At 42.8% G+C, this 21,569-nt stretch overlaps 1 protein-coding gene across 2 annotated transcripts in view; it reads right to left on the bottom strand.

Annotated features, from left to right (window-relative positions):
- cacna1c (calcium channel, voltage-dependent, L type, alpha 1C subunit) overlaps positions 1 to 21,569 on the bottom strand; it is a 132,379-nt gene that overhangs the window by 96,038 nt on the left and 14,772 nt on the right. For both annotated transcript variants that reach the window (XM_086058567.1, XM_086058566.1), the window contains exons 2-3: positions 4,579 to 4,996; positions 263 to 368 (exon numbers count right to left, since the gene is read on the bottom strand). In XM_086058567.1, the coding sequence (XP_085914693.1) occupies positions 263 to 368; positions 4,579 to 4,996 (524 nt within the window). The remainder of the gene's footprint in view (positions 1 to 262; positions 369 to 4,578; positions 4,997 to 21,569) is intronic.

The raw sequence follows: 21,569 nt of genomic DNA on the forward strand, positions 1-21,569 counted from the left end.
CATGTGACAACTTTCCCGCCAAAAATACAGAAAGTAAAAACCCTACCACAGCTCCTGGTGCTAGCTAGTTAGCACGAGCACTAGCCAGGCTAAAGCCAAACTGTGGTTTTTACTTTCTGGACCTGGATTTGCCACCTTTGCAAAAATACTTCATTAGCTCCCCAAAATAATAACAATGCCAATTCACAGCAAATGTGTCAAGTTAGCAATTAAAACCGTCAACATACTCCCATATTTAGATTCAAACTTGAGCGCTACTCACCAGATTGGAGTTGGTGGCGTTGGAGTCGTCCTCGGGGAAAGGAATGTAGACAGCTAAGGCCACACAGTTTGCGAAAATGGTCATCAGGATGATGATCTCGAACGGTCTGAGAGGAGGCGGCGGATTAAGGAATACACAACAATCAGCGTCGGTGGCTCCATTCGTCTTACTTAGATTGCCATCGATTGCCGGGCCGGCTCGCTCTTGAACGCGAGCATCCCCGTTTTATAACAGGTGGAATTTGTCATCCTGATCAATGCTTCAATCTTAACTGTGAAAACATCATTTTGTGCACACATGGAAGAACATTAAAGCTGCTAACCATAAGATATATGGGCCCACTTGTGTGTATGTTGTCGGAGAGTGAGCGCGCATGCCCAAATATGGGCGCTGTCGCGTGGACGACAGGATGTGGCTGGAGGAAAGAGGGAAAGACACTTTTTGGGGGGTTGGGGGTGGAAGGTCCTTGAGAGGCGAGTGACCTCATTATTTTTGGCCGGGCGAGTAAGCGAGAGCCAGCGAGAGAACGAGAAGGAGAGACAGAGGAGGTCTGCTTTTCATCAGCACAATTACTCCCTCCACCTCTCCGCTTTCCTTGCATCTCTCCATTCTCCCTCAGCTAGCTAGCTAGCTAGCTAGCATGTACACCTTTCAGGATATAGCGTGGCATTTTCTGTGCCAACACGTTACTGTTGGACACCTATTCCGAACAAACTGTAAAAAAAAAATAATAATAATAATAATAATAATAATACATCAATCATCTTTCTCCATTGAAAGGAACGCAAATGCCATTGACTCATTCCAACCTCCCCAAAAACAAACAATTATACTGTATTAGGTGTTTAAAAACACAGCACTATAATATTGTACTTTAGAAAAACATACAGTAATGACATAATTAAACAAACATGAAGGCGTTTCATTATCTATCTCCTCTAATCTCTAATCTGTCATCTGAATAAATGCCGTAGTAGTTGTACATGTTGCATTCTCAGAAAAATATTTCTGTATCTGATCATAAACAACTTTTTTCTGAACTTTACTTAAAGCCAGCAACGAGCTTACTGGTCTGCTATTTTGCCCTAAAAATAGTTCTTTATTGTCTTTTGTTAAAGGAATTATTTGTTGCTGTCTGTCACTGAGATGAATAGAAGAATACTTTTTACTCTTTAAACTGATGTTCATTATGTGAGAGACGGCTTGTTGTTATTGGACTCCAAAATTAATGGACAATGTGAATGTGAGTGAAAGGGTTTGGTTCAGTTTGTTTCATGCTCCAATGTTCTGATAGTACAAGCACAATGACAACCTATGGAAGCATCAAATATACGTTTTTATATAAATATTTAAAAAAAAAAAACGGTTTGTTGGTTTTGCAGTGATGGATCATGCTGCTGCTACTGTAGCCTTTAAAACAGCCATAATGTTTTTAAGCCTCAAAAGTGGATGGACTGTTGACAGGATAAATAGCAAATAGCCGAAGAAAGCAACAGTTATGGTCCATTTTCGAGAGTTTTCAGAGTGTCCCGCTGACAGAGACGGATACGTCTGGCTCCCGCGTTGTGTTTATGTTTGGATTAAGGCTTAACCTTAAGCCGCAAGATCATCGCCAGCAAAATGTATCAAACCTAATCATTCATTAGAACACATCCCAGATGCAAACGGGCCTGTTTTGCCTGACCCATAATTGAGAAAAAGAAAAACTTGAGGTCAGCTTCTATCAACACGATAATAAATCTGCTGGCTGCTGCAATGATTAAGGGGGAGGGTAAAAAAATAATAATACTACACTTTGGAGGATATGGGGAGGTTTTTATGAACATTTTATCAGCTGATTTGTGGCTTAAATAGCAAGCCGGAAAAATAATCCTTTCAGTCAGGACTTTCTGCTCATCTGGACGGATTTGTTCGACTGTATTGTACATTTAAGCAGATTGCACCCTGCAATTGTGAGACATATTCAGCTTTGTGAACACCCACAATGCTCACAATAGTGCTAAGAAACTCTGATTTCAGCGCAGCACTGCAGGGACACTTCATTAGGTACACTTTGGTTTTTGGGCTGCCCTGGTCGTCGGCATACAATTCAACAACATTTTTCATACAGCAGCTCATTTTTTGTACAAGGATTTTAAATCTATTAGTCAAACTCAATAAATGACCACACAATTGTTTTGAGTGGCTGCTAAATAAGTCAGCATGAAGACTTAGAAAGTGTGGCAAAACTACTAATTAGTACTGCGTGATTTTATTTTGAAGGTCAAAGTTTTGACAGAATGTGTGACACCGATGTGTTGCCAAACAGACTCGGAGAGTTGTTGTCGTAAAAAGTTCATTTACAAACTGAAGTAGTCATTTTTGGGTGTCCAGAACGGATTCATTGGATTTACATTATTCCCTATGGGAAATATTGCTGTGGTTTTCATGATTCTTGACTATGGTTGAAAACTGTGTCTAATCTTTTGTCCCTCCCGCTCATGTAAGTAAAATGTGATTTTTGAACCGTGTGATTGCATGTGTACATCCGTGCGTGTGTGTCCAAGCTCAGACAGGCCCCGTCGACCTGTTGAGAGGAGTATCGGTTGTCTTGGCAACAGGAGGAGGTAGCGAGGGAGGGTTGGGGATCCGCCGTCTCTTGAGGCACGCACACACAAAGTTATGAAGGGCATCCAATTCAAACTGACCTCCAAATTGAGTGTAATTTGGAGATTTATTGCTTCTCGCATGCTATTTGTTCTCCTCCTTCTCCTTCAGAGTTGTTTGCATGATTAATGCTGGGAATTGTGGGTAATCATCTGCGAGCTCATCAGCGCCTGCAGTTTGCTGCAATTTACTATAACTGCTTCGATGTAAAAAAATAAAAATAAAAAAGTGTAAATTAGCCACGTCAATCCTGAGAGGCCTCTCTTTCCCCAAACGGGACAGCAAAATAGCGCGCTAATTTAAACAGATGATAACCTTGGAGCGATGGATGCATGCGGGACTTAATTCCGTCGCCCCCCACCTTCCTTTGTCATCCCTTGAGTTTCCCTTTACCATCTCTTCCCGATGTATAGACCTCTCGGATGCTACGCTAATCCGGAAGGAAAAACTAGTAAACAATGGAGCTTGGAAACAAATGTAGGAGGTGAAGCGCATGAAGAAAGGCTATTGTACATGCAGAAGGATACTAAATTGGAGGAGGGGGCGGGGGGTTGCAGGATGGATGGAGCGTAGGAGGAGGAGGAGGAGGAGGGACCCTCGGGAGAGAGGATGAATGCGGCAAGAGAGAGAGAGAAGGGAGAGAAGTGTGACGGAGGAAAGAAGCGGCTTTTTAATCCGCATGTGAGTAAACAAAAAGGATGAAAGGGAGAGGAAGCAGAAAGGAAGAGGAGGCTCACATGTATTGAAAGCCAGAGGGCACGCAGATTGATTAAGGCAGCCAGCTGATGGCGTGGAGGAGGAGGAGGCACTTGGGACTCATTCTTACACATATTTCAAGTCTTTGCCTCCTCTCGTCGCGTTTTGTTTAAAACACAAACAAATCATTTGTTACCTCCGCCAAGGTGTTCCTATGTTTGTGTACTTGTCGGGATTGCGTGAAAACTAATGAACCCATTTAGATGCAGAGGAACAATATATTACATTGTGGCCATGATTCCAAATATGTTGTTTGTTTTGCAGGATTATAAAAAAAATGACTGACACAAATCAGTAAATATGCGATCAGCGATTATTCGACTTCAAGCTTTAAATGTCAATGCGGAGTATTTGTCAACTCATCGCCGAGTCGATTGATCAGTTCAACCCCTAGAGGGAGTTTGAATCGTACTACGCTGGCACCAGAATGCTAATAGTAACTTCCAAGTGCATTACCTAGTCAGTTGAAAAAATAATAATAATTCAAAGGTAATTAGGTGGTTGAATGACTAGAGATTTTTTTTTCTAGTCGATCGAAATTGAAATGCTCTATGAATTTGCCGAGCGGAAGACAAGAGGCTAAAATGTTGCGATTAGCCGACTTCAAGCTTTAAATGGCGATGCAAAGTAGTTCTTGCCTCATCGACTAGTTGAAACCACGAGAGGGAACTGGAATCAGAAAGTAGTTTATTTAGTTAGCTTCATGTTGTTTTTGCAGAGGTCAGAGGTGTATGTGACATGAAACTCGTGATTAAGTCATTTATCGTCTATTTCTGCCACCGGATTTTGACATGAACCAAAAAGTTGCTTGTTTAGTTCGAACAGGCAAGAGTCGGAGGGATGCCGCCCTCCTTAAATAGCATGTAAGCCATGGTCACCATGGCAACAGCTCAAGTTCAGTCAGGAAAGGATACTTCCACTCCACGATGCTGATGCAGGCCCGGCGAATGGGGTTCTTGAGCGTGAGGCAGAGCAGCGCTCGCGGGGGTCGCGTGGCCGTGGTGGTGGTCTGCTTCTTGGGCTTGGAGCTGTAGTGCTGCCGCTTGCGCTGCGTGGAGCTGGCCGTGGAGATGGGCCCGCCCCCTCCCGCCGCCAGCCCCGCCGTGCCGCCCGAGGCCGCGTTGCCCATCATCTTGGCCTGGCGGGCGGCGTCGATGGCGGCCTGCCAGCTCAGGGCGGCGCCCGGCGTGGCGATGTGCTCCGGGGCCAGGCCCACCACGCCGTGGTTGACCCCGCCCCCGCCGCCGTCGCGGTCACCATCGCCAGGGTGCTCATTGGTCAGGCCCGGAGCGGCGGGCCGAGGGAGGGTGGTAGGGGGAGAGTAGTCGGAGCCTGGAAAGCAGAAACGAAGGTCATCTTCCCATGCATTTTTACAATGTACTGTACAGAACCACAAAAACATGGCGCGATTGTCAAGGGAGAAGCACTTTTTCCACTAAACGAGAATTCATGCAGCAGATTCCAATCAGGAATTTTGATTTTATCAACACAGGTAAGAGTGAATGCGGTCAATCGGGACTCTCCAGCAAGAGTGTCAAATTGCAGAATGCTCGCCGCAGAGTAAGCGACGGCATTACAATAATCTGGAGCAGATTACACTCGCGCAAAGAGAGGCGGCGAATAAAAACGAGAGCGGATCCTTGGAGCTGCCTGCTTAGCCAGATTAAAGACACGTATAATAACCGCTCAGCCCCCCGCTCTCCACCCACAATGTGACACCCCAACAAGGATTGCACAAAAACGCTAACCCTGCAGCGGATTATACACATCATTCACACATCCCAAAAAAAAAAAAAAAAACTCTTTTGCTGTATGTTTAACCTTTGTATGGGCTGAAAGCAGGCGTAAATGTTCAAACTTGATATGAAAATGCCACATTGTGAGCCATTAGTGTGGAAGCGGATAAGAAGTAGTCGTCCAGAGTGGAAGTGAAGAAAAGAAAAAAAGTCCGTGTTATCTATTTAATGATAAAGACTGCAGACAGATGCTATCACTTCACCGCTCAAATCACACACACGCACACACTCAAAACAGTACGTTTGCTGTTTGTTAGTGGGATTATGCAAAAATGTACAAAGCCGATTTCCACCAAACTTTGTCGAGAGGTGCCAAGGAAGAATGTGTTCATTTCTGGTGGGAAACTTTTTCAAACTGACGAGATGAGACATTTTGGAGTGAGTTTTGATTTCAAAACAACATATGCAGGAGCCGGTCGGATATATGATGTTGATCCAAAAAGATGTTCCATATTCGGTGGGCCGCCACTAAATCTGAAAATCCGCAAGTCATTGATTGACACCAATTGAATTATTTTTCTTTTTTTTTTACAGTCCAATTAGATGATCCCCGCCAACACCTCCCTCCTTGTATCGTTGACATCCGTCTACGTCCGTCTGCCTCCATCTACTCATCGCAGCAGGGTTCCATTGGGTCGGACTGCGATGATGTCATGATCAGTTCATTAACCGATGCCGACACCGGATCACAAACTAATTAACATGACGCAAACTGTGCCTTTTCCGTCCAATCCATACATCAATCACGGCTTCCAGTTTTCCTCTCCTCGCCATTTCTCTATTTCTGTCTCGCTATTGACCGGCAACACTGGCGAGGAAGCAGTCAGTTTCAAGCACAAATAAATAGAATAATAATAATAATGATAAGCTTGAGGGGGCATAACGGAGTTCTTTCTGCCTTTTGGCGAGCAAAGTGTGATTGTCATTTCCTCTGTGCTCCGCATGACATGCCGTCATTATCACTGTCAACGCTGCTTTTAAAGCCGATACTATTTTTATCCAATTTATGTGCCATCTCGTAGCGGCACAATGAAAAGCGACTCTTCGAGATCTGTTGTGCGTTGATTAATCTCCGTCTGCGGCTAACACAAGGCCAATGTTTAGATGGCATCCAGCATGTCCGCAGACTTTCGTGGTTCATATTGTCCAATGAAGTCGGGACAATTAAATATCGGTCGAACACCGTTTGCAAATCATTGTATTCTGTTTTGATTGATGTTTAACACGACGTCCCAACTTCACTGGAATTGCGATTGTAAGATTTGTACCGATTTTACTTGGCTATCGGTTCCTATTTTAGTCCATTACATAACTTAAGTATATTGAGTTATACAGGAAATTTTGGGGAGTTTTTCCACCAGTATAGCTGTCATGAAGACACAAACAAAGAAGAGTTTCACAACTACTGGAAGTGACTCTGTAAGCCCAGCTGGTGTAATATTACTCGTTCTTGGCAGGGGGATAAAGAATATATGTCTGTGAGTATAGTCATATTGTCTGTCTACAGTTTGTGTACATCAAGGTCATTATACTCAATGAAATGACAGTAAAATTGAAAAACATTTTCATTCATAAAAATACAAACAAAATGCTTTTAAAAAGAGGAAAAATAACTGATACGTTTAAAAAAAAATTGATAAATGTACAGTACATAAGCTTTTGCGTTTCATTTGAAATTATTACAGTATTGCTGTTCACCCAGAAGAAGAAATTGTAGTTGATTTTATTTTATTTTGCAATAAGACCTTTTTCCCCTGCACTTGGCAAATACTCATATTTTAAAAATAGAAAAAATTATACTAAAACGAATAAATCTAAACTAAAATTAAGCATTTACAAACATAAAAACTAATAAAAACTCAGCAACCTGCTCTAAAAATGAATTAAAATGAGCTGGGGGAAAAAATAAGCCAAAACAAAATAAAAACTAACTATAATGAAAAATGCAAAACTATTATAAGTTTGGTGTTCAGTATAACCGTTGCTTAAATCGTAGTAGTTAGTCTATCTATGCCATTTCCAATTTTGTGTTAGCATTGAGCTAGCGGACTACAATGTATTGTTTCACCTTGGAGTTGCCTTGCTATTTTGGAGGGCTGCAAATAAACTACCTGGGCGATCTTCATAAATCTTTTTCAGAGGTGGGTTATGAGACAAGAAAACGACTTTTGCAACCTTTAGATTCATTCTAGTGCACGTAAAGCCCACAGAATGCTCTCGTGTGCACATAAATAAGCATATATATGCTCAGCGAGTCCATTTTCTGTCCCACAGAAGTCACCTGCGCCCCTTGGAACACTCACACAAAACACACTCATTGAATGACACACAACACACACGCACCACGAACACGCGCGATTTAAACAAACATCAACGGATGCTGACACGAGGCCAACGTGTTCCTAATGGACAAACTATCGCTCCATTGTCAATTTCCCGCACACGCACAATAATGGCCTTCCCGTCTATGAAAGCATCACGCTCGCCTGTAACAATCGAGGTCCAAGTGTCCCATTTTGCCCCGTCAACAAAGGGACGCGCATTAAGTGTTTGCTGTGAGTGAGGTTAACAGACAAACTGACATGTCGTGCCACTCGGCGCACCTCGCCTGCGAACGCCGCGTGGATTTATTCATGAAACATGTCGTACATGCATGAGTGGCGCACAGTCAAGTGCACAAGGCGTGTTTATGTGTGTCACGTATGAAGGACAGTTTTGGAAAACTCACTGTGGCCTGCATTTTGCGGTAATATTTGCTAATTCTGTCAAGCTGCTGCTTGTAATGAAGTGAGTTTAGTCGCCTGCCACCATACAGTGCCGCTATCCAGAAAGGCTACATTTGCTCCGTCACAGTTACTCACAGAGGTGGCAAATCCAGGTCCAGAAAGTCAAAACCCTCATGTGCTAGCTAGCTAGCTCCCTAGCACGTAAACGAGCACCATGGGAGCTAGCTAACTAGCACTTGAGGGTTTTGACTTTCTGGACCTGGATTTGCCACCTCTGGTTACTCAAGCCACTTTTGGGGATCAATTGTTCTTACAGACTAGTTTAGAAGAAATAGAACTTTTACTCCGCTATTCTGCTTGCTACTTTTATTTAGCACCCAAGCTAACCACTTGACGTTTGACTGCATTTCACCAATCAAACGAACATCAGGCAGTCACGTGACCACATGCAGGAATGGAGGACTGAGCAGAGCATTACATCTCAGACTACGAAAAGCAACAGCTTTATTCTGACGGCGCTTTAAACGATACCGGTTTTTGGCCCCTGATACCGTTTTGCAGTATCGACCGTTCCGATACCTGGGGGTTGTTGTTTTTTTTCAACATGAAAAAGCTGCCCTGCCATTGGTTCAGAGCATTCAAGGGCCAATAGGACATCCGAGCTCGGCATGCAGTGAACACGTCACACATCAGTGAATGTTGTGCACAAGTAAAAAACAAGATGCTGCATTCAAAGTCCTATATTAGTGTTGGAAATTATGCTATCGGCAAATTACTTGTTAGTACTTGCCGATGCCGATGCCGATACCACTGTTTTTATGCAGTATCTGGGGCTCTGCCGATACCGGTATTGGAACAACACTACTTTAAACACACACCACCGCTGGCCGCAACATTAGGTACACCTTCTTGTAAAGAGATGCATCATTGAAGTTGTTTGCAATACAATATGTGAAAACGTCAATATTTCTATTATTGACATTTACAGAGACAATGTTAGTCAACACAACAAAGCAGGCAAGTCGTTTTGCTCCAAAACAATTTGCTGAGTTGTTTTTGCGTCAGTACCAGCGACTAACTAACTGACTAAATGGACATTTTTTGTGTTGGTACACCGTACAACATACTGTCCAGAATACATGAATGGCCGAGCATGTGCTCAGAACTTTTTGATTTGTGACAGCCAAACAAAAGGCAGATGGGGGGCGAAGGCGAGTGAGAGCACAAACAAAAGTGGTGAAGAGAACCACAAAGAAGTCACGAGCAAGTCCAACCTGAAGGAAGAGGAGGAGATGGAGGAGGAAGGCTTGTTCACACTGCGCCTCCGAGCCGACCTTCCGCACACACGCGCGCACACACAGGCAGCAGATATTAATAACTCCTTATTAATATTCATCTGCAGTGGAGACGGGAGGCCAGAGTAACCCAGATAGCAGTCGTCTCTCCATCTACCTGTCTCTCACTGCGTGTGCATCAGGACTTCGCTCAACTGCAAACGCTGTAATCAACGAGACCCCGCCAAGCGATGATCGAGACATTTTGGACACTTGCGTGCTTACAACTTTGCGGCAAAAGTTGAAACGAGAGCAGTTTATGTCCCAAGTGTGCATGCCGAGGCCTAGAGAGGCCTGCTTGGATGTTCCGATAATTTTGTTCAGATACAAGTTGATTGAAAGTAAGGCTTTGTTGTACCTTTGTTAATGTTAAATGAAACAAAATTAGGGATGAGCGAGTACCGATACCAAGTATCGCTATCGGTACTCGCAACGACACTATTCGGTCTGGTATCGGCCCTCGCTCTTGTGGCCATTTTGCTCTCAGGAACTGTCAGAAAGACTGGGGGGGGACAAAAGTTTTGTTCCGTCTTGTTGGTTTCCTGTGTGTCTCCTTATGAGGTAACACTTGTTCATTCATCATCACTCCATTTTACGTTATTGAGAATAAGTAAGTACTCTTGTTGTGAGTATTGTCACCTATATCTGTGGTTCAGTGTGTGTTATATATGTTTTTAGTATATATTTAGTTTATTTTTGTTTTTATGTATCATAAGTACTAATGGTATCTGCACTTGGTATCGGTGAGTACTGAAGATTTGGGTATCGTATCGGCCCCAAAAAAAGTGGTATCGAACATCCCTAAAAAAAAAATGTTTATTCACTCAGGCATCCAAATTGACAGGTCTTGGTTTACCTATAAAACACTGCTTAGCTATCTGCTCACCATGCATACCACCACCTGCACTTTCCACTCAAAAAGTTAGCATAGCATGTGCTAACATATAGTGTAATTTATCACGTAAGGGATGGAAAACGCTGCTCGACTAATTAATTACACCTCGAGCACGCCTTGGTTGCAACGAGGTCAAAGTGCATCCCACGCAGCAACACCAACACGCTTTCCCCTCCATTCCATCTTCATGGATCCACATCCACCCTTTGACACGTGTGCAAAGGGCAAAGCTGCGTGCATATGATGGACGCCATTCATACGCCGCTGTCCACCCAGTGCCTCCTCTGCTAAACTAACATCCTCGCTGCGTAGAACGGAATCCGCAACCTTGTCAAGGTCGTTAGCATGCGAGCAGCGCTAAAGCAGATTCACGTGCGCTGCTGCTTACACCAGCGCCATCTTTGTCTTCCCTTGATTGATTTGGCAGAAACACGCCCGACGGAAACTAAGCGTGACAGTTTTCCAGCGTCTCATTTCTGCAGGGTACCCTCGGCCCCAGGGTTGCCGGCTTAAACACTTTCGCAACATCCTGGTAGGCGGCGGGGTTGCTTTGGCGACTCGGCGCTCGGCTGAACATCAAGTTGACCTCATAACGTTCCTATATCTATTTATATATTTATTTGTATATTTATTTTTTTAATCTTGTTTTTGTATTTATTTTTACTTTTTTATATTTATTCATTTATTTTTGTTGTTTTATTTTCATTCAAATGTATTTTTTGTATTACATTTTTTTATTATATTTTTTTATATAATTTAAATTTTTGGGGTCTCACTCAGCGATTTTATTGTGTCGAATAGGCTTTTGTGAGCTTGGATTATTGGCTGGCTGTTGACTGGCTAACTGTTAGACAGTCGTTGTTAATGAAATTCATGTTTATTTTGGTACAAAATTAAGTGCCCCAGCTGCTGTATCTAACTCGAAGTGGTGTGTTATACCAAATTAGCTAACAATATCGCTAACAATACCTTGTGTTGGCCCGAAGCTTCAAGGCAGAGAGGCTTAAGACTTTTTGTGTCACTGAATTGTTCTACTAGGATCAATTGTTTAAACCCTAATCGGAAGTATTCCTTGATCTACTCACCACCAAACCACACTTTAGTGAAAAACAGGTTAAATTGTAGACATAGCAGTGTTTTTTTCTTTTCTTTTGTATACTATATAAACAAATGCAGATGCCCACAATCAAATGTTACCCCTTTGGCAGACAGAGGTTAACTTCTTGCATTCCATTTCTCGTCTACGAGGATTAGAATAAGAGTTTCCAAGTTTATTTCATCGCGGGCTAAAAGGGTTGAATATAAATGTACATATAAGCGGTAAAACCATGCGTCAATGCGTCTTTTCTTGGAAGCAACACAGTTAAAACGTAACAAAGAGGATTCCAGATTGAGGATCTTGGCTCTGACTTGCGTCTCCATCGACTGGCTTGCACTGGGCCCAAGCCAGGAGGGAATGACTGGGGTTGCATTCAAGTCAAGCACAACCATCTCCGAGTTTCCCCGCGTTCCAAAGAGGAAACAGATGTAAACTCGGGCTCGCCGGCAAATGAGGAGAGCAGCACACGCAAACAAATCCCCAGCACGGGGGCCGCTGAGAAGAGTGAAAAAAAACAACAACAACAACAAAAAACTACAGCTTGGAAAGACCATCCATTAAAACGGTCGTCTGCAGACCAGAAGTCAAGGCGACGCCATTTCACCAGTCAATACGTATACTGTAATATGGAGCTGGTCATCGCCGGAGGAGCACATATGTGGCTCAGGGGAGCCATCCAACATTCACGTCTCACAAACGTGCACGTGGAGGGTCGCGAAAAAGGTGCACGTGCACACGTAAGGTTGTGATTAAGCGATGAGTCTGCAAGGCTATAAAGCGCTAACGAATGTGCTCCCATAGCTTAGCGGCAGAGGCTCGGTTTCCGAGGGAGCGTTTGGTTTACGACTCAACACGTCCCCCCCTCCCCGATCAGGGGACGCACGGGAATGGCTACAGAGCACTTTTGGTCTGTAGCAGCCATTTAGCGTGTATGAAAAACGCCGCTTTAAGCAATATAAGCAGGAAGCCATGAATGCAATCTGATAAAATCACATTTAAGAGACGATTTAAAAATTGGGCCATTGCAAGGAGAATAAGGCTCAACTTTGATTGACTCATTTAACAATATGTTTAGCGTGTTAGAAAAACAAGCACTGTCAAATATTGTACTTTAACATACGATAGTGACACAACTAAACAGAACGTAAAGGCACTTTTTTTATTTGCTTTAGTTCATGGCATACATGGAGACCGTCATTCGTCAGTAAGCCACAATGTTATGATAAGATGTTCTTCACAGATGATAAAGAATATATGCCTGTGAGTATCATCATATATGTCTAAAAATTCTAATTCAATTCAAGATCACAATCTGGTGGAAAAGCGCTATATCAATCATTTTAATGGCAGACTTTTTGTTGTGGATGTGTGCGTAATAAACTGTCGAGTGTATGTAACTTCAATTCACACAGGTAACGCTAATTAGTCAAACAATGACATAAATTCACTGGCACTTTGTCCAATTTTTTCCGTATCATGCTAGGCTATAAAAAACCTTTCAACGCATTCGTACATTTTCCTTTAAATACTTCATCCTTGGAGACTGAATCACGATTCAAGTGAATTTGTCGGTGTGAGGGTCTCAGTCGATTTATAATTGTGGAAATAAACCCAGAAAATGCAGATTTAAGAAAAAAAGAAATGCAGATGGGATGTTGGAAGTGCGACTGAGGAGAAGATGAAGCTACGGGAGGATGACTCATCCGAACGACGGCCTCATACTCACACACGCGCGCGCGCGCGCACACACAACGTCGTGAATGCTCGCTGTCGTTATTTACGCACACACACAGCAGTCACCAGCCATGCGTGAGTCTGATCCTGATTCCCAGAGACGCACGCAAGCCCGCCGCTCCGGCAGCTTGTTCCTAATGAGCCAAAATGGCCGCTGCCACGCCGCCGTTTCCAGGCCAGTGAAGGCGGCGGCCCCAGGGGCGGAGAAACTGGGCGAGAGGAAGGATCACAAAGGCCGGATTTAAATGGAGCTCATTAGCTGCTGGTGGCCGAGAGAGGTCCCAGCACGCTCGGGTGACACACACACACACACACGCACGCACACGCACACACACACACACACACACACGCGCACGCACACGCATGCGTGAACACACGATGTGATGCTTGCAATTGGACGAGTGGCGAGGTGGCGTGTGTTACAGATGGCGTTTGTGATTTTGGACATTGGTGCCCCTCTCTGCCCTCTCTGCTTGTCCACCCACTCAACATATGTCCCAGTTATGCTCTACCGCCACGCTGGTGTCACTTTCGGGTCGCGTCAACGAGAGCGCCCCTCGTCCTGATGACATCGCCGACGCCAAAAAACCAAAACATGCCCTGCTGCCTTTTTTGCGCCGTGCAGCCAAACTCTCATCAAAGGGTGCTTGAGTGCTGTTGCCCAGACCACACATGTCCCAAGCGGGGACAAAAAAATGGGAACAGGGAAGGGCTGTGCTGTAAATCCAACAGCCTCAGAAGTCCCAACATGTTTTTAGCAAAATTATTTGACATGTCTACCTAGTTTTTCAAGAGATATCCAATTAGTTCATTTAAAACAATATAGCTTCAGCTTCAACTGGGGCGTCAGTTTAGCTTAATGCTAACAAACTATAGATGGGCTAACAAGCAGAGATGGCAAATCCAGGCCCAGAAAGTAAAAACCCCTGTCACAGTTTGGCTTCAGCCCCTCATGCTAGCCCCCTAGCAGGTAAACAAGCACCCAGTGAGCTAGCTAGGGAGCTAGCTAGCTAGCGCCTGAGGTTAAAGCCAAACTGTGACATCGTTTTTACTTTTTGGACCTGGATTTGCCACCTCTGTTCTGTTGGATAAGATTTTTGTACTGATCAAAACTAAAATTGGCATGCTAGTTCCAAAAGTATTTTTCCTTTTTTTGCAGGAAAAGTTTTCCACCCGCAATAGTGTGCAATTGGCTGAAGTGCATTTCCATTCATTTTGATGGGGAACGAACAATCTTGCCTCCCACCTTATTTAACTCGATGACGATGTCAATTATTATCTTTATAAACTCAGCATCTATGTTCCTGGATCTCATTAAATTGTGCAGCTGTACCAAATGTTGTGTCCGGTGAGTAACAAACAACTGTCATTTACTGCTCATGTGCAAGCCTTGACTGTAACACACACACACACACACACGCACACGCACACACTCATCCAGGGAACAATTGTTCTGGCAGGATCTTCCAGTCATAAATAGCCGATCATGCATTCCAGCAAAGGGTCTCGGTGTAAACATTTAGACTGCAGAAGTCTCAGCTCGTTCTTTACAGCGCCGCGTTCACCAAATGACAGAAAACACACACAGGTGGAAGCATTTATGCAAAGAATTCCTAAACAATCCAGACAGAAGTGCAAGACTGGAATTTGACGTGGATAGTAAAAGACTGGAATACTGCAAGACCACGTGGCAACCCCCCAGCCAGAGAAAACATGGGAGCAGTCCTATCTTCAAACCACAACTACAGCAGGAGAGGAGAGATCAAGTCAACAGAAGTAAAAGAGAAAAGCTCAAAATGATTCACGATCGCGTCGGAAAACATCACGCTTGAAACGGCTCCAGAATAAACGGCTTCATAAGTCTTTTTTTATGGCTGAATTTTCCCTCCATTTTTGGGGGGATACGCTCAAGACAATGTGCCAGCTTAGATCTCCCGTGTCTTCTTGTGCACATGCAACTATTGCTTTTGAAGTAGAGGACAACTAGCATGTACAGTGGCTACAAAAAGTTTACACACCCCTGTTGAAGTGGCAGCTTTTTGTCATGTTAAAAAAAAAATGAGACCAAGATCATTGATTTCAAAACATTTTGCACCATTGTGTGGGCACCCTGTACAACAAATTGAAGGAGTTGTATATTTTTGAGATGGGAAGTGAAAACTAGTAACAGAAAAAAAAGGGTTGCACAAGTGTGCACACCCCCTTATGACTGTTGATGTGGTTGTGTTCAGAATTAAACAATCAAAGTTCACATGTTCAAGTTAGCTTTTCCTCAAATCTTTTTTTTTTTTGGGGCTTTCTTGCAAAGGTTAAAGGTTTTGTGCTTGCATGATGCTTGCGGTTGTATTTCTTCAGTTGGACATACCCTATAGGAAGTGCTTAACTTTATTTGGCTTTAAGCATTCTGAACACCCATTATTAAGGGGTGTGCACACTTGTGCAAACACATTATCTCAGTTTTTTGTTTTACTTCCTCTCTTGAAAATGTTCAAATAAAATGTTCAATTGAGTTGTACAGGTCATGTTAATGGTGGGAAAAGTCCCTTGCGACTTTGCGGTTTTCTTATTGTGGATTCACTGTATTGCGGATTTTGATTTTGGTCCATCGTACACTAGTGTACTATACAGTAAAGCAATTTTTCTGATTATATTTACTAAGTTAACAAGTGGTTAGAAGGGTGGGGACCTCTACTAGGGCGTGTGTGTAACGTACACTGACTGTATCTTGGTCACATTTTTTATTACTATCACAAAGACCTGGCATTAGAACAGAAGTGTGTATGAGCTCGCCTTATTTGACCTGATATGAATTGTTTCAAAAGGGCCTTGTACTGGTTAGAATCAAACAATAAATGTAGAATTCTTGCTTGGAAAATGATTGCACTTTTTAGAGGCCCACCAATTATTACCTTTGACCCTCAAAAATCCTACCTCCTCATGTGTTACTCAAAAATAGATAAAGGGTTCCTGCTCTGCCAAAACCAGCTATAAAGCCTGATCATGCAAATCTGAACCAGTGAGAGCGCTGACAAGGAAGGAGCGGTTTGTATCTCAGAATTGATTCAATCAAAAGGACAAATTGGAGCATTTCTAAAAAAAAAATTAAAAAATAAAAAATAAGACGACAACCAATAGAAGTCAGAAAAAGCATGTGGGGAAAAAAGATGAGATGAAGAACAAGCAGAAGAGCGATGAAGGGAAGGAAAGAAAGAGTCCAAGTTTAGCTCTCCCCTGAGGACTCCTCTCAGGTTCCTCTGCTCTTTTCATCGTCCTCCTCATCTCCATCCATCACAAAATAATTAACTTGCTATAAGTGAAATTAATTCCACTAATTGGTTTAAAAGGTATTTTTGGACAATGATGGCAGGAGAGGGGAGGGGAAAAAAAGATGTGACCTCGCCTGGCAGGAAGTGAACCGAGTGGATTTCTGGGTGAATTTGGATCTGAACCTCGCGTGACCTCACAAATGCTCGCCTATTCCTTCTTTGCACTTACATTTCCCCTTTGGGCTGATTTAATACAACATATGCTAGCACTTCCCCTCACACGCGGACACTAATTACACAGAAAGGGGGGGCGAGAAGAAAATGCGAGTGAGCGCGTCTAGACGAGACAGGGAGAAGAGGCTGTGAAAAGGTCCTGGGGGTTAATTATTCATCTGCAGCCATGACACCCAAGGGCGATCAACCGCCGTGGAAGAGCGAACGAGAGACACGGAGAGGATTGTTCCTTCCACCTGTGTCTACATAAGGACACCATCATAAGGACACCATCACCATCGCCTGCTGCTGTCACTCACAAACACACACTATGACAGCTCGTGTTGCCATGGAAACCACAACCTCAGTCATTTTAAAGTGTACCTGTGGTTGTCTACTATCTAGTACTATAAGTATTCAAGTTGCATTACTTTCATATTATGATACTTGGATTGCATTACTAACTACATTTTTTAACAGATAACTAGTAACCGTATCGGAATACATTTTTAAAAGTAACCCTCCCAACCATGCAAGCGCACTTGAAGTTATCGAACCCGCGGCCCATGCTTACGTCACTCCTGCTGGCCCGAATCCTTAAAACAAAAATATTTGTATTAATATTTAATCATATTGATATTTATGAATATATGAGAGAGAGAGAGAGAACAATATAACCATATGATACTGTAGTCTTTTTTTAAGCATAAAGAGTAATAAAATTGTCACTGTAAATAAAATGCTAAGCATTAAACACCTTAATTCAATTAATTGTGCTGCACCTTTTGGTGTGACCACCAGGGGCAGAACAATAATGTACAGCACTCTAGACAAACAAAGAAGAGCCACTTAATTCATAGTGACTTCATAACTTCAATAAGATTACTCGGTTTTTCGCAGGGGAGTTTGTGTTCAAATACCCGTTGCTTGAAGAGTGGTAACACGGCCACTTTGGATGCTAATCATTAGCATGTCCTGTTAGCATTAAGCTAGCTGGCAAAGTTGTTTGTTTGGTTGTTTTAAAACCCATGGAATTTGGTTGTTTTTTTATCTAATTTGGTAGTAAACTTCTTCTGGCAGTGGTATTAAACAACGTGAAGAATTGTTCACTATCTGCAGGGGGTGGAACACAAACAGATTTGAATCGGAAAATTGGTTTATACATATATATGTATACTGTCTATACAGAATTGGGCACTTCCGTTAATCGGCAATTCACGTCTTTGACGATGCCCACACTCAAAAAAGAGAATAGTTAAACCAACTTAAGTCAGAATTAATTAAACTTAATGACTTCCTAATTAATTAAACTTAATATATTACATTGGATTAACTTAATTAAATTGTGTGTTACCACTTGAAGCAATTGAAATTAAGTTAGTCAACAATTCTCTTTTTAGACTTCAGTTGGTTCAACTGTTCTCGTTTTAGAATGTAGCTTGCGGCAAGTGCACGTTGACACGAAGCCTCGGATAAATGGACTGAGCACCGACTGAAACATGTTTACATCCGTCAATCGGGGTGAGTACATACGGTTCCTCTCATTCTGTGTATTTTTGCTGGCTGGTCTCATCAAAGCGGAAAAAAACGTCCTCGTTAGTGTATATTTTTCTATCGCTATCATTGGCAAATTCAGTGCCAATTACCAGTCTCGTTTGTATTCTACTTGAATACAGAGGGTGTGTATTTACAATAAATCCTACCTGCGGTGCCTTGGCATACACAGGAGCATGTTTTTTGTTTTGTTTTTATGCTCACAAATAGCACAATCCTTCCATTAGCTTTTATTAAATGAATAACCGCCGTCATCCTCTTTTGCCGCTAATACGCTATAATCGGCTGTCTCAACTCTCAAAGCTCGCACTCAGCATTAGCAGGCCCGCCCGGCGACGGCTGAATTATTTAACACACACTTCCCTCACCACCCAAAGTTTGGTACGGATGAGCATCACACACAGGGCGAGAAATCAATGCAAGATGGAGGGGAGCAAAATTGTTGGCGCGCCGTCTAAAAGGTTTAATTAAAGTAAATCTAAGTGATTGATTCATGCGCTTACCTTGAGACTCCCACTACTTAGCTCGGCTACATGCTCGGGGAAATTGCTTTAAACTGCACAGACAACGACTTGATTCATTTAGAACTCAAAGAAGTTTTTCAGGGTTGTCAAAAGTTTGTCTGAACGCGTGTTGCTAGGCAAAATTTGCTCAAGTGTCTCACGCAATGGAGAAAGGAAAGTAAGGTGACATTTTAAAGCACTGAAGACTATTCTTTTTACATATACTAAACATTCATGTGACCTGTTGTATAATTTAAAAAAATCTATTTAATATAATTAATTTGATGATTTTTTTTGTCAAATGTTGCCCTATTTTACCATGACAGTAGCTTCCTAAATGTGAGACGGCTTTAATCCCTTCATTTGACTTCAAACATCTTTACAAGAATCGTTTTCACCAGCCTTGGACGCAAACAGCATAAAAGCATTGTGACGTCTCCTGACATTCTTTGTGCGCGTTCCACTTTGCTTTGGCACGCCGCTTGACTTCCTGCTGAAATTAACCAGGCGGTCCCAAAAATAACACCTAGTGAGAGAGGTTGGGTGGAGGGAGGCGGGAGAAGATGCAAAGCACGAAAGGATGTGAGGAGGGGAAAAAAAAGGGACATAGCGTATTGGAGATTTACGGATGGCGGGATGACAAGGCGTCAGGAAAATAAAGATGTGCAACGGCATCTAAGGCTACCTTTTATGTGTGAATTGAGTTTGCTTATAATACACTCAGCCTGCTGATGTATTGCCAGATGCACAGCCAAGAGGGACACATTTCCTAAGCGCCTAAGAATGTGGTAGAAGTCATCATTTCAAAATGGAAAGACACAAATGTAAACCGTAAAATGTTAACAACGCTACGGTAATTGTGCCCATTGTTGTCTCTGCCCTTTTGGATTCACTTTTTGCCTATTGATTTTGTTTCCTGCCTTGTAAAACCATTGTCGCTTGGTTATTATTGTATCAAATAATCAGCATGTTGTTCATACATAAATGAACATCTTAGCTATTAGTAATATAACTAAAGGTATTTTGAGCAAATGTTTTATTATAGCAGGGCGTATCAAACTGGAAGTCCTTCATATGAATCGATACCCAAGAAGTAGCTCTCAGGAAGGGTGATGACTCCTGTTGTTTATTCAAATTACAACCGCAGTAACAAACATATTGCTAAACTAATTGTTTACAGCGTGTATATATCCTGTATAACTTTGATAAGCCCTAATTATATGGAAAACCATGTCATCAAGGTATGGTACTATTCAACTGCTACCGCTAATGCTGCAATAATAATAATAATAATAATGTAGTGTAGTGTACACTCAATCAGACACGGCGCCTTTCTTCTTTCCATTAGACTTGGCTTGCCGAGTTCTCGCCGATCCCCTCATCATTCGAGTTAATCAGCGCTATGTGGCGCAACTCTACATTCATTATTCTTTGATTAAGCCATCCATTAGGAGGGAACACTGATTGTCACCAAACAGCAGCATTGCGTGTTTGCCGGCGCGTCAAGTTGTACATCACGTTCTCGACATGCACTCGTTTTTGTGCGTGTGCATTGAATACATTATGAATCCAGAGTGGATGTAATTTGCGGTGGGCTAATAGAGGGTGGTCATGCGGGCAGACCTCGTCATGCATTACAAATCACAGCAGCTGGCCCACGCGTTCCTCAAGGTGACTTTCAGACAGTTCACCTGACCTTTAGTTTACTTTCTTTGGGGACGGACACTTCATTAGGTACATGCAAAGGGACGCCAATGCAAAAGCAAGAAGTTATTATTGTGTTTGTATACAGAGCTGCCAACCATTTAGAAATTGACAGACGCTTTTGGGGTACTGATTAATGCGGACGGCTGCCAGTTTGATACACATTTCTGAAATAGTAACATTTATTCAATTAATAATTAAAGATATTCATTTATGTGAAGACACTGATCATGATCAATACAGGGAAAAAAGCAAAAGTGATGCCTTTTAAATATCAGTAGGCAAGATGGATGGATGGTGCAGTGGATACTTAGCTCACTAACTCCGTAGATAGATAAGATGAGATGGATGGATGGATGGATGGATGGATGGATGGATGGATGGATGGATGGATGGATGGATGGATGGATGGATGGATGGATGGATGGATGGATGGATGGATGGATGGATGGATGGATGGATGGATGGATCTTGGTAATAAACTTGCTCTTTTATGCAGTGTATAAAGTCAAGTGTGTAAATGACTCAAATGAAGCTGACGGATTTATTAAATATATTTCACAGCAGTCTGCGAGCCGCTGTTTGCTCTGGGTGGCTTTACCTTAGCGCACGCCTGCTTTAATTTGATGATCTGGCTATAAATAAACCTTATCTCATGTCCGTCTTTGCACTGGACATATGTGCGATAAGTCGCTTTTTCAATTATCCGTCAGGCAGTAAAGCTCCAGACAGGGCGAGGACCACCACACGGGGACCCTCGCCGGTTTTCTTTGCGATGCTTTTGAAGGAGTTTAAACAAAAACGTTGGTTATTGGACAAAGGCTGTTAAGCCTGGTTGTTATGGAGACCAGCAGCATCTGCCTCTGAGGTCACAGTGGGAGGCCCTTACTTGACATTCATTATTGCTGTGTGGACGGCTGAGGGCCAGATCGCGTTGCTGCGAAATTAGTTGAGACCCTCCCAAAAAAAATGAGAACTATCTTCAATTAGCGAGTGAAAACGTGCTGGTTGGAAGAAGGGGCCTTGCCCACCGACCTTGTCTCCTTGATGGTAAACAAGTTGGACGGTGTGCAGCTGGCGG

Source organism: Leptonotus elevatus, chromosome 17 (assembly GCF_054856555.1).
Source record: "Leptonotus elevatus isolate MCC_2025b chromosome 17, RoL_Lele_1.0, whole genome shotgun sequence".
Classification (NCBI taxonomy): domain Eukaryota; kingdom Metazoa; phylum Chordata; class Actinopteri; order Syngnathiformes; family Syngnathidae; genus Leptonotus; species Leptonotus elevatus.